This window comes from Miniopterus natalensis, chromosome 22, assembly GCF_054644295.1.
Source record: "Miniopterus natalensis isolate mMinNat1 chromosome 22, mMinNat1.hap1, whole genome shotgun sequence".
In the NCBI taxonomy this organism is placed as follows: Eukaryota; Metazoa; Chordata; class Mammalia; order Chiroptera; family Miniopteridae; genus Miniopterus; species Miniopterus natalensis.
In genome coordinates this window covers 3,498,263-3,512,438 of record NC_142102.1, presented here as the reverse complement: position 1 = coordinate 3,512,438, position 14,176 = coordinate 3,498,263, and the positions used below count along the sequence as shown (strand labels likewise).

At 36.5% G+C, this 14,176-nt stretch overlaps 1 protein-coding gene across 2 annotated transcripts in view; it reads left to right on the top strand.

Moving 5' to 3' along the window:
• The window catches only part of LRRC28 (leucine rich repeat containing 28), a 58,077-nt gene that overhangs the window by 3,696 nt on the left and 40,205 nt on the right, over positions 1 to 14,176 (top strand). For both annotated transcript variants that reach the window (XM_087829194.1, XM_087829193.1), the window contains exons 3-5: positions 3,450 to 3,490; positions 7,582 to 7,619; positions 8,452 to 8,589. In XM_087829194.1, coding sequence (XP_087685320.1) covers positions 3,450 to 3,490; positions 7,582 to 7,619; positions 8,452 to 8,589 — 217 coding nt within the window. The remainder of the gene's footprint in view (positions 1 to 3,449; positions 3,491 to 7,581; positions 7,620 to 8,451; positions 8,590 to 14,176) is intronic.

Here is a 14,176-nt window from a genome sequence, read left to right as displayed (position 1 = left end):
GAAAGAGTGACCTACCCAAATACTGATGGTGCTGTCACCAGTTGCCAATTTTATTTATAAATATTAATGGACAAGAAATCAACATTCATGATTTACTCCTGTGTTTTCTTCTATGAGTTTTATGGTTTTAACTGTTATATTTTTAAGTTGTTGATCCATTTTTAGTTAATTTTTGTTTATGGTGTGAGGTAGAGGTCTACCTTCATGCTATAAGAACTAGAATGCATTTAATTCATGACTTCTTTGAAAAGTGGTGTTAGAGGTCAGGATGGAGCTAGTTTTGCTAGTGCTGAGTCCTTGTATTACAGCATAGTTATTTCTTCCTCACACTACATGACTCTCTCATATTACTTGGGGACTCTGGTTCTTGGTGTCCTCATACAAGGGCACCAAGAACCAGAGTCCCCAAGTGGAAGGTTAACAAGTTTCTACCATCTGGAAGTCACTTTGGACCTTTTGTATTTAAGCTCCTGAAGGCCTCTAGTGTAATTTCACTAACCAAACCAAGTCACTTAGCTGTGCTCCCAGCTTGAAGAGAGAAGTGCAGTTCTACCAGGTGCCCAGAAGAAGACAAAATAGGTGGTGCACAGTGCCTACCATAGCACATCACTGAGCAAGCCTTCAATGGATTTGAAGTATTTGTTCCAAGATATGCAATTTCAAAACATTTCCATTTAAGAGACTTAAAAGTGTCTCTTAAAAGTATATGGCAGTCACTGTGGAAAGCAGTATGGAGTTACCTCCATAAAAAAACTAAAAATGGAACTGCCTTTGACCTAGCAATTCCACTTCTGGTAATTTATCCAAAGAAACCCAAAACACTAATTCGAAAGGATATCTGCACCCCTATGTTCATTATAGTGTTATTTACAATAGCCAAGATTTGGAAGCAGCCCAAGTGCTCATCAGTAGATAAGTGGATAAAAAAGCTATGGTGCATTTAGACAATGGAATGTTACTCTGCCATAAAAAGGAAGAAAATTTTACTCTTTGCGACAGCATGGATGGACCTTGAGAACATTATGCTAAGTGAAATAAGCCAGTCAGAGAAAGACAAGTATCATATGACTTCACTCATATGTGGAATTTAATGAACAAACTGAACTGCCAAGCAAAATAGGGACAGACCCATAGGCAGAGAGCAGGCAGGCACCTCTGGTGGAGGGGGAAGGAGATTGGAGGGTGGAGGAGTGAAGCAAAAAGAGAAAAAGAGAACTCATGGAGATAGACTACAGTGTGGTGATTGCAGGGGTGGGAGGGAGGGGGGAGGTGGAAGAGGGCACAGAAGGTATAAATAGTAATGGGAAAAGTAAAATAATAATAAAAAGTATATAGCGAAGCATCATTGATTCTAAAATTGAGGTAAATTTTATACTAACTATGCTTGCTGAAGTCTGCCTTTACAGTATTTGTACAGAAATTGTTTAATTAGTGATAATGTGTGATTCAATGAAGATAATTTTGGCTTAATTTAGAAAAGAATTTTCAAGTAGTTTGGAAGGAAATATTTATACTCAAGGAGTTTGGGTACAGATTATTAAAATTTTTGTGTCAAAATTGTGAAAAAAGAGAAGAAAATGATAGTAATAACAGCTTTAAGAGGTGCTTTAAGAGTATTGCTTTTATCTATCAGGACTTTTAAATTTAAAAACATTTAAAACTTAATAGAGTATAATCCTGTAGATCAACATAAACTAGTTTATGTGGCATCCGTAATACAGCATTAGAGTTTAGTAACTCAAAGGATAACTTAAAATTTAAAATTGGTTGCCTCCTGCACCCACCCCAACTGGGAATCTAACTTGCAAACTGGGTTTGTGCTCTGATTGGGAATTGAAACCACCCCTTGTTGGTTTGATGTTAAATTATAGTTATCAAGTCTGACTTCACATAAACCATATGGAAATGTAAAAATTAAAACATATAACTTTTCCCTTATTGCTTAGCTACATCACTAAAATGTGCCATTAGAAAGCAGAGAATGATATTATAGAATACCAGTAGATGTCAGCCACAGCCTGGGCAACAGGCTGCTTATTTACCAGTCTTTTGGGGGCAGATACTAATATGTGGGTTTTTAATCAAATCCCAGTATTCTAATAAATTGAAGTTTTCCAAGGTCATTATGCTTATTTAAAAATAAAAACCCAGTGTACTTACTTGTTAATGAAAAAACAGTGATGCACTGTTGGCAGAAGAAACTTTATTCACTACTTAACTGTGTGCAGCTTTATGATCCCCACCCCCTCACTCCCCCCCCCCCCAAAAAAAACCCATAAGAAAACAAAACCTCAAAAACGTGACTAGTTTGTCATAGAAAAATTAGAATGCTATGTGAAGGAGCCAGGTAGGCATCTGGAAAGAAAGGGTGACCACCGGTCCTGTGTGTTAGCTCCATATGGATGTTGATATTGTAGCAGATGGAACTAGATTAGTCTAACATTGTTTATTTTCTGGACATGTCTTTCCTTTTAGAAGAACATCTATTATTAAGTCTTCCCCACCCCAGTTCTCTAGTTTTTCTAGGATACCTTGTTTGTATGCCAGTAGGCTGGCTTCAGTTATTTACAGGAGCCTTTTCCTTGCTCTCTGTGGCTACAGTAGAGAGAGGCCTGCTTCAGTCTCTGGTGGAATTTATCTGGGATTCTTTTCATGGAAGGGTTAGTCTTTCCAGGGTTCTGACTCTGTGTGTGGGACCTGGGCCCAGCACCCTTCCTCTCCTCCCAATGGGCTCTTTCCTGTCCCTGCCATACCACACTCCTACTCTAAACTTAGGACCTGTGGCTCCATGTGACACTCCCTTGGACCACCAGAGCTCCAGCTTACTCTGTTTATTCTGAGCTTAGGGAGGTCTTGGTTTCTGGCCCCTGGGATTTCCTTATTTTCTCCTGAAGAGCACAGTTTGGGTGTGTTTTGGGGGGTAGTATTAGTTTCCTAGGGCTGCTATAACAAATTGCACAGGCTGGGTGGCTGAAAACAACAGAAATGTATTCTCACAGTTTTAGAGGCCAGAATTCCACTTCAGGGTGTGGGCAGAGGCTAGCTCCTTCTCAGGGCTCTGACAGAGAACCTGTCCTTTCTCCTAGCTGCTGGGGCTGGCCAGTGTTGTGCCTTGGCTTTGTGGCTTTCACTCCAGTCTCTGCCTCTGGTGTCAGTCACATGGCCATATTTCTTCTGGCTATGTCTGAAAGAACATTTTTATTTCTTCCATAACCATAGAATACAAGTTTCCTGGTTTTTTCAGGACATTGATCTGAAGTGTTCAGATTCATAAACTTAAATTGTATGATCTATATAAGCATAAATCCAGACCTGCTGATTTATTATTTTCACATTATTTTCTCAAATTTTACAGCCCTCAAAAATATAATGGTTTGTGCTTAAGCTATTTAGAGATGTTTATACATTTTTCAAAAATAAAATTTAATTCTGAGTTTTTTAATTTTCAGCCAGAAAACCTTGCTCAGAAGCTTCCAAACCTGGTGGAACTGTGAGTGTATTTATTCAATTTAAAAAAAAAAAAATAAATGAAAATAATTTTAAGTTACTTGAAATAAAAGGAAATATAATTCAAGGTAGTGAAGATCATGAAATGTACAATTTTTCTTTGTGCAGCGTCTTGGTCACAGGATCATTCTGGAGAGTCCATGTAATTGGAAACATTTATTATTATTACTACTACTCCATGTGATACTTGATATAAACAGTCAAACACTATAAAAGATTTAAAATGTAGCATAAAAGCCTTCTTGCCTGCATCCTCCAAGCTTCATTTGTTTTAGTTCTTTTGATGATTACCTTCATGATGCTAAATAAAGTTTGCTACTTTGTTTTTAGTGTATCAACTTTAAGTATCTCTGTGCCTTTAGTTTGGACAAATTGCCTTTCCCTGTCTTCAGGGTCAGCAATATTTTCTTTTTCAGTGTCTAATCTGCTGTTAGTCCCACATTGGTTGTACTTTTGATCTGTAGAAGTGCTGTTTGGTTCTTCTTTATACTTTGTCATTTCTGTTACAATATTTTTTCTTTAAATACCTGAATATAGTTATTACAGCTGTTCTAATATTCTCGCTTGCTAATTCCATCATTTGTCATCCAGGGTCTGTTTGTGTTGACTTGTTTTTATCCTGATTATTGATCACATTTTCCTGATTCCTGGCATGTCTAACACTTTTTTGTTTGGATGCCAGACCTTATAAATTTTACAGTATTGAGTGTCTAGACTTTGTTGTCCCCCTTTTTGTTGTACTTTGTTCTAGCGTGTGGTTATTTGCTGTTTAGCGTCATCCTTTTATGGCTTGACTTTATACTTTGTTTGGACAAGTCTAGAGTAACCTCTGTTCTAGGGATAGTTTAGCCCTATTACTAAGGACATAGGCTTTCTAGGATCTCTTTGGGGTACCCCAACTGATCATCAAAGACTTTGTGCACTTGCCGCTCAGAACTTGAATGCCTTCCAGCCCTGTGTGTGCTGTGTGGATCATTTACCTGATGGCTTTTCAGCTGTGTTTTCGCTAAAGTGCATTTTGAATTCAACTAAGATCAAATAATCCCTTATTTAAATTTTTGGAGGTTTTGTTTTTTGGTAGTGCCCTCTCTCTGGAACTCTCCCCCACAACTTCTAGCTGCCTCAGTTTCCCTGAACTCTGATATGTGTCTCCATAATTCATTAAGACTTCCATACTATGTTTTGGATCCCATTTCTGTTCCAACGGCCCACAGTTTGCCTCCAGGGAGAAAACTAGGGAAATTGTGTGGCTCACCTCACTGGTTTCCTTCCTTTCAGGGAACATAGTCCTGGTTGCCCATTGTCAATATTTGAAAATAATCATTTTATATATTTTATTCTGTTTTCATGTTGCTTGTAGCAGTTGGGTCCCTATTATTCCATCCTGGCTGGAAGTGAAAGTCTTGCTCCTTCAACTTTTAAGAAAAATTTAACCATTTTATTTTGGAACAATTTTATATTTACAAAAAAAGTTGTAAAGATAGAGAGTTCAAGTATACCTCTCAACCAGTTCCTCCCATTGTTAACATCTTCTAATTTCATGGTACATTTGTCAAAACAAACTTACATTAGCATATTACTATTAAGTAATGTCTATATTTAATTTTTATTTAAAAAACAAACAAACACCCTGCCAAGCCATTTTCCAAAGTGGCTGAACTATCTTGCATCCCCACCAGCAATGAATGAGAGTCCCAGACTGTACAAGTAGAAGAACATGTTGAACACTAGTTACATTGAAACACCGATATTTCAACTACTTTGGGCTTTAAAAATTTAAGAGAGATGACTTAAATTGCTAAGCTTATGATTACAAACGACTCATGATAACAATAATAATCGTAACGATAACAATAGCATTCATTGAACTCTGTTCTGAGAGCTTCGCATGTTTTGATTCATTTCATTCTTACAACATCCCTGTGTTATAATTGGTGCTATTACCATCTGCTTCTATAGAGTAAGAAAGTGAGAAGTTAAGTAATTTTCTTTTGGTCACATGGCGGTAAAGGTGCAGGCAGTCTGGCTGCAGAGCCTGCTCTCCGACCCACTCTAACAGCGATGGTTCTTAATCAGTTGCACATCACAGTAACCCAGGGAGCTGAGATGGTGTTTCATTTGGTACAGGGTGGTGGTGTGCACCAATATTTTGAAACCACTTGTGATTCTGATATGTAGGCAGGATTGGGAACATTCTGTACTTCTGTATACTACGTCTTCAATATAATGTAGACACATTTAATATGCCAAAATATACTTTTTTATTTCAATCGTAACAGTGAGTGCTTAGGTCATACTTTGATTTGGACATTTTAAGGTTCATCATCATAGGTAGAACTGGAACTGAAGCACATATTTTGTGGCATTTTGAAAATCAGTTTTCTCTTTTATTTTGGTGTCTAGGCACTCTGACTTTTGTGTAACAAATGCACGTGTGTGTGTGTGTGTGTGTGTGTGTGTGTACACATGTGCACTATTTATATCGTTAACAAAATTCAACTGAGTAAATTTAAAGGTCAAATTGGATTTTTTTAAAAATTCATGCAGCAAGCAGCATCCCGTCTTGCAGACAGAAGAAGAGCTGTAGAAAAGGAAAGGCTTTTAAAGGCAGAAAGAGGATGGGCCAAAGAAGTTATTTAGCAAAGAACTATTGTTTCAGGCAAGGTCACCTTCCTCTGGTGGACAGCAGGGGGCTAGCAGACAGATTACCTCACTAGTTCTGACCAGGAAATTCCAGACTGACTGGTTAAGATTATATTCCTGGGAGAAGCTGGAACTGCACTTGGGTTAGGTTTTGAGCCTCAGTTTGGGTTTGCTCATGTGGTCTTAGTGTAAGTGACTCCATTTTGGGCCTGTTGTCTCTTTTTAAAGAACATTTAGTGTTTTGGCACAAAGAATTGTTAGAGTCACCTGATAAGTTAGATTTTTCTCCCTAAAATTAATGTTTAAAGAATAATGATTTTTAACATGTGAAATTATTTTACGTACTCAGGACAAGGAATAAAATATATCATGGAATGGTGTAATTGTTTAAATTGTGTTAAACCCAGCAGGTAAATATGTACTTGAAAATTGATTTAATCCAGCACAGAATAATCTTCTTAAATTTATTAACGTTCTTTCTTATTCTGTTTCATTGACATTTTAACATTTGATATAAAACTTAAAGATGTAGAAGACTACTTCAAAATTCAATTTTAAAAGAGTTTATGAAGATTGATTTATGGGGTATAATAAATAAAATAAAATATTTGGAAGTAAAGTTTATTAAAATCTAGTTTTCTTCTCTCAAAATCAATGATACAAATTTATTTTAAAAATTATTACTGCGTTTTCTCTAGTGGTCATTGTTGTTTTGCTCTGAATCCTTGGCTGCTTCTGATTACATAAAACTTCCACCAGAGGGTGCTGAAGACACCTCAGTGGGAGAAGGAGAAGTGTTTTGGCCTGGACTTGTCAGCCCTGGTGAACTTTTTTTTTTTAAGAGAATTTTATTCTTGTTTATGAAATTCCTTTTGCTGAGAAATAAATTCTGTACCTTGACAGTTGAGTATTTCTACAGATACAGTAAATGATGAGTATTTAATCTCTCCCGAATTCTTGGTTCTCAGTAAGCATGCTTGCTGGCTGGAAATAGCTCTGGTTTGATTATTTTGTGAAATTTTCCTTTAGAAACTAAAAGTTGCATTTTCCTGTACACAATAAGTGCTGATTTTTCTTTACACAATAACTGTATCTCTGAAAACCTGAAGAATTTAAAATGAAGTAGAGAAACTAATAATTTATGAGGTTGAAAAAATACCTCATAGTTTTTCTATTGTGTATCTTTTATTTTAAAATAGCAACTAAATCAATAAATAGTTTTAATATTTGCAATTCCAGCATAAGTATTATTTTTAAAGTATTACTAGTTATGTGATGACCATATATTTTCTGTTATGTTCTCAGGGTGGGGTGTGAAAGAAAGTTTGGTCCCTTTATATTTGATAAATTTCTAAGTGAGCATTTTACAAACCTATTCTTTAGCAGAAGACCTGAATGATAACAGCTTTTTTTTTTTTGTCTTTTCCTCAGGTACCTTCATTCAAATAACATAGTTGTGGTTCCCGAAGGTAAGTAGGTGCAGGTCCAATTTTTAGTTAGGAGACACTATAGTTTAAGCTTTCCTTTATAATAGTAGAACAGATAGTCTCCTTAAACTTATTTTGGTTGATGTATTAGTGAATTTTAATTATAAAGTATCTTTAATTTATTTGTTTCAAAGATCCGCCCCCCCCCATTAGTAAATTCAGTTAAGAATTATGATTAGCCTGGCTGGCATGGCTCAGTGGTTGAGTGTCGACCTTTGAACCAGTAGATCAAAGTTCGATTCCCAGTCAGAGCACGGGCCTGGGTTGCAGGCTCCTCAATCCCCAGCAGGGGGCGTGCAGGAGGCAGCTGACCAGTGACTCTCATCATTGATGTTTCTCTCTCTCTCCGTCTCCCTTTCTCTCTGAAATCAATAAAAATATATTTAAAAAAAAGAATTATGATTAAATAAGTCCAAAATGGTTTTAAAGATTAGATAAATTATTAGATATATTGTTATTGGGTAAATAATAAAAGGATAAGTTCTGAGTTCAATAAATACAGTTAAGAATTTTGGTTACATTTAAAACAACCTTATCTGTTGTTTCATGAATTATTTATTTATTCAAGCAATATTTTACATTGTTTTAAAATTTTTTACTTGTGCTCTTTTTTAAGTTTTTATGTTTTATATAGAGGTAGAAGTCTTACCACTTCCAAGAAATTTAGTTTTATGTATGTTTTTATTATTTTATGAGCAACTGAAATGGTGGTATTAAGTATTAAAATATTTTAACTTGGAGTACTTGCATTAAAGGTATGGCATAATACTTGGGTCAAATTGATTTTGCCTTTACCCTTCTTTTCCCTTTGAAGCCATTGGGTCCCTTGTAAAACTCCAGTGTTTGGATCTTAGTGACAATGCCTTAGAAATTGTTTGCCCAGAAATTGGTCGCCTGAGAGCTTTACGTCATCTTCGATTAGCTAATAACCGACTGCAATTCCTACCTCCAGGTAATCATAGTCTGTAGCACACAGTATCTTGTCTCTTACAAATCTGTTTTTATTCACATTTCTCACCGTGTGTCTAGGCAGTGGGCTTTGGATATATTTGTAAGTATTTGATTTTCCATTTGTTTGACTGTGAAACTAAGAAATGTGGGGGAAATGTGACAAGTCTTTTCTCTGATGCAAACATAAGAAGGTGGCATTTATGTTTTTGAGCTACAGTTACCACAATTGAGCGTTGGTCTTCAGACCACTGCTCTGGTGAAATATTTGTACAAAAAGCTACTTCAGTTCGGTAGTTCAGTTCTGAATTTCACATCAGAGAATTTAGATGAACTTTGCATGATGCAGTCAGTTTAGTATTGAAAAGGCAGATACATACAATGTTTTCTTTCATTCTCTAGTGAGATAATGGATGTGCATTAATTTTACTTTAATAAGAAACCATATTAGACTTTAGTAGCACAATTTAAATTTGGTCGTAGGATTGTCAGTGCGCCTAGTGGACATTCTGTTGGATCGTGATATATGTATAGACAGTCTCGAAATGCTGCACTAATCCCTTGGCTGTCTCATGAGGGACATCCTGAGGCCCTCCTTTGTGAATCCACATATTTGCAAATTCTACTGTCATATGTTATTTCCCATATTTTAAAAAAGGTATAATATGATTTAAAGATTTTTTTAAAACTTTCAGGCGTTCCATGAAAATTATTCTGCATTCAAGAATGAGTGGAGAAAAAATACAGAGATCACATTGGCTGTGATTATTTCTATTTAATAACTCAGGAACACCAGCCAGACTTAGTATATCTAAGTGAAATATGACTCAACCACAATTACAAATTACTACCTGTCATGGAACTTTATGGTCTCATGAGAATATTAAAAAGTATTCATGTTGCAGGCTCGATCCCCTGCCTCGGTCAGGGCACGTGTGGGAGGCAACCAGTTGATGTGTCTCACACCCATGTTTCTCTCTCTCGCTCTCCCCCCTCCCTTCTACTCTCTCTAAAAAAATCAATGGGGAAATAATCCTCATGTTAAATCCATGAATGAAAAAAAATCTATAATATTTCTTTATGATTTAAAAAACTTTCTCCAAAGTTTTTCAAGAACAGAAATTTCTCTATGAATACATAATAACTGATTAATTTTTAGACTTCATGTGCTGGCCCTCACATACAGGTTTGATATTGTTTACAAAAATGGTACTGATAATAGCAGTCACTCTGTTTGAAAAATAAATTTTTAACCTCATATAATGTCTTTCTTTTTCCAACTATAGTTAATGTAAGAATTTTCAATACGGTGTAGGAATGTGGCCTTTCCTGCAGACTCTTACTGTGTGTAATTAGGCTCAGTGGGGTTTCATCATTCTAGCTTTGTCAAGCTTATATATTCAGATACTCAGGAAATTAGATTCTCTTTTGGGGATCACCTAGAAAATATATTATTAAAATAATACTTTAAATGTTCATGTTTTCATATCTGGAACTTATGAAGATATACTATGGCAGCAAGATGTATTTGTAAGCCCTCTTTGTGTATGTTTAATAACACGTGAGAATATAATTCGGCTAAGCCATTGTCCTTTGTATTCTATTCTCTTTTCCTGTAACGTAAGACACTTTGTGGTAGAATGTGGCCGTTTCCTTCCATTATATACTCTCAGAGGCTAAGGATGTGCGACTGATAGCATTGACTGCTTCCGCGTCACCAGTGAAGGCCACAGGTTTCCTGCTACTTGCATGTCATTTTTTATTTATGTCTCCCCTGTTGCTTAATAGAATTGAGGCCTTCATCCCTGATCTTATTTCCTTAGCTTATTTCTGTAGTCTGTGTGTCTTTGCTTATTTTGAGTAAAACTCTATGGAGTAATAGCAGTGTATTTTGAATAGAAAGTTTCGATTGAGCCATGTATAGATTTCTTTTCCTTCTGGGCCATCATGAATAGCAGTGGACTAGGTCCTGCTATTTGATTCACTTTACATATCTCTTTATGTAAAGTGAATCAAATTTGAATGGGTGAGGGGCTAGGTAAACCTCCGCAAATGCTTGATCATGTTTGGGCACATACTATGGAAATGTATTTTAATTACAGTAAAAAAAAAAAAGAAATGTGAGGGATGCCACGTTGTTTCCATTTGATGACGATAGACACCAGTTGCTATGTGATCGATCACCCTTCTACCTGGTCCATGCTAGTATGAGTAGACTTCTTATGTATTATATTTCCCCGAAGAGCTTAACATTTTACTATGTGTATTTGTTGTGGTTGAAGACCCTTTGAATGTAAGATCATAATCAGTATTTAAAATTTGAAAAACTTTAGAGCACATTTGAAAAGTTTGGAACATTTGAAATATCTAGTGGATGGAGAGTTTTAAAATTAGGATCTAAGATTGGATTGCGTGAACGCTCTTAATTGTACGCATTTTGATGCTTGTTGTATGTATATATTGCTGTCACTTTTGGAATCGATTTAGAGTTCTTGTATTTAATGTCTTTTTCAGTGGCTACATTAAAATTTTTCTCTTTATCTTTGGTGTTATCAGTTTGTTTGTGATTTGCCACAGTGTAGGATTTTAAAAATATTTATCCTACTTGGGGTTTGGCGTTTTTTTTTTCCTATTTCCAAATTGGGAAGTTTTCTGTCATTCCTTCTTTACATATTTTTATGTTCCATTTTTCTCTTTTAGGAACTCCAGTTACACACATTAGGTCATTTGATGTTGTTTCACAGGTCACTGAGACTTTGTTCTTTTTCTTTTTTTTCTTCTCCTAATCTAAAGGTTGGATGACATCTGTTGATCTCCCTTCTACTCCATGAATTTCTTTTGTGCTCTCCAGTATGCTGCTTATTAAGCCCCTCTTCACCCTCTCACAGCTCCTTCCTTCTTGGTACCCTGTCCTGCATTTTCCAGCTGCTTCAGCCGCCCAGATCCCATCTCCAGCTCTCTCTCAGACTGCTGAGCTCTGCTTGGGTTCCACTCTTGTGCCCCTTGGCAGAAAGCCACATCCAACATGGGCTCACCTCTTGTGTTTCCCTTATTTCAAGGATCAAGGTCCTGAATTTCCTGTCCGTTGCTTGCAAACAGTTGCCTCATATATTTTTGAGTAGTTTTATTGTTTTATTTTGGTAGGAGGCACTTGTGGTGTCACTGACCCTGTCACATGTGGAACTGGAAGTCCTGTGTATGTTCTTTGATTTCTCATCTGATTGTTTACTTGCATTATTTTATATACGTAAGTTATATACCACTTAAACATTTATATATTGCCTTCTCCTACTTCCAGAACCAAAACTGTAACATTATTTGTTACAGAACAAATTTAAACTCATTTCCTTCCAAAGTCTTATTCTAACTTGAGTAAAATTGTGTTATCTATTAAGAAGAGAAATATTGTGCGCTTATAAATAAAGGGTTATTGAGGAAAGATTTCCATCAGTGCGGAGCTACTTGCCAAACATTTTGTAATTCACCCTTGGTCAAAGCCACAAGGGACCATAGATATTAGAGGAGTCAGAAAAACCAGCTAACCTTTGATAGTCAAGAGAAGCCTGATGCTTTTGTGATTTACTGTAAACTGTGAACTCTCATGAGAGAAGGTTTCAGTAACAAACAAAATGTAACCAGGAGTCAGAAAAGATGTTGCTTACATCTGGCATATAAATCAGCCTGTTTTTCTGAAATGCTTTTATCCTTGAAAAGTTGTTTTGCATACCAAAAAAGGAAGGGTTTTTAGCCCAAATTAAAAACCTGAAAGCAGCCTACCTTGTACTTCAATGGATAAAAAGCTTGCAAAACACAGAAAAATGTCCTACATATAACTAGCTGGAATTGTTCCTAAAACTCAGACTTCAAGTATGGTTAAGTTTTTGCTTTGTTAGGTTTTTTTTGTTAAAATTTATTTTTCCTCCCAGTTGAGTTTCTATTGCTTTATTAAAATGAAATTTAGGATCTCTTCTTTGATCTGTCCTGTTGCCACCTAACTTGTTCAGAAATCTCTGTCTCATTGGTCTAAGGTTCAGGTAGGGAGGAGGAGATCAGCCGCCTTCCTACAGAGGCCATAGAAGGAAGCAGAGCCTGCTCACTCTAGGGCTTCCCCATTGCTTACTGCCCCGTGTGCTGAGACCTCACTGCCATAGCCTGACAGTTAATATCGCAGGCTGCAATGATGCTTCTGAGGCGCTGACCCCACTCCTGTAGCTATGAGATAGGCGCTCCCCTTTGCAGTCCCTGGGTTGCAGTTTCTAGGAACGCTGGGTGGCCCCAGGATAATGTCAGCCCTGGGCTCATTAGCTCTTCCATTGTACCTGCCTCTCAGTGATCAACTCAGAGGGGGGCCAGAGCAGCTCTCTCTTTGAATCCTCAAAACACAAAGGGTCTTTCTTATGGTACCTCCTACCCCCCAAATTATCAAGGCTATTCACCCCACATTACCCTCCTGGGCAGATACCATAGTAGTTGGGGATCATTGATCCTCCTATGGAGACTTAGCTTTGCTGATTCCACATCAGTGCTGATAAAATAGCTAGCTAGCCCTTTTCTCTAAAAATGAATCTAAATAATTCATCGGTAACAGAGCACCCCTCTGGTGTCACCCCTCTGGTGCCTATATGTGTGTGGGCAGCAATATATAGAAATAGACTGTATTTTGTGGGGTTATCTACATGACCGGGTCACTCACTGTTTCATCTACATAACAAAAATTATTTGTTGGTTCAAAGCATCATGCCATGTGGGGATGACGAAGGTAGACAGAATCTAGGCCCAGACTTCAAAAGAGCTTTGACAATATTTTATTGTCTAATATTTTGAACTGTGAACTTCCACAGAAGAGACTTGACAGAGAGGGCAGAGAAAGAAGCATTGAGGGTGTTAGTAGTCATCTCGCTGCAGTGCTCAGTGATTACTATACCTGGTTTGACAACTGATGGACAGAGGGATAAAAATCTAACAACCTACCTACCCTCAGCTTGCTACATGACCATTGAATAAGTGAATAAATTGTCTACAAGAGTCCTTAACTCATATTTAGAACTTGTTCTTTCAATGTCTCTTATAGACCTAAAGTTACTTTATTAGCATCTTGTAGTATATAGTACTTTATTAGTAAAGTAACTTTCTACTATAGTTAAATATATATTAGTAACTTTATAGTAACATAGATTTTGTGATTCATATTTTTATATAAAGTTACCTTGGTATATACCAGGTTGGATAAAACACAGATTTCTCAGAAAAAAAAAGCTTTTACTATTGATGCTATTACAAATTATAAAATCTGGTTACAGATGGAGCTACAAGTTTCAAATTATATTTTTAAACTTTTCCCAGCTTTGAAAATTGTTCAAAAATCTTAGAGTAAAAATGGCCATTAAAATTTTTCTAAAGGAAAAAAGTTTTGTTTCCTGGACCATGCATCCTTCTCAGTCAGTGTCAGATAAAAACAGAAAATACTTCTCTTTAGAAAAGGTGCGAGGGAAAACTTGCCAAATGTCCGAAAAATAAAAGTTCATTGTGATGATGCTTTTTTAAAAATGAAGGAAAGGGGTTGGTTCCTGAGACTTGGAGTGTCTTTCCCA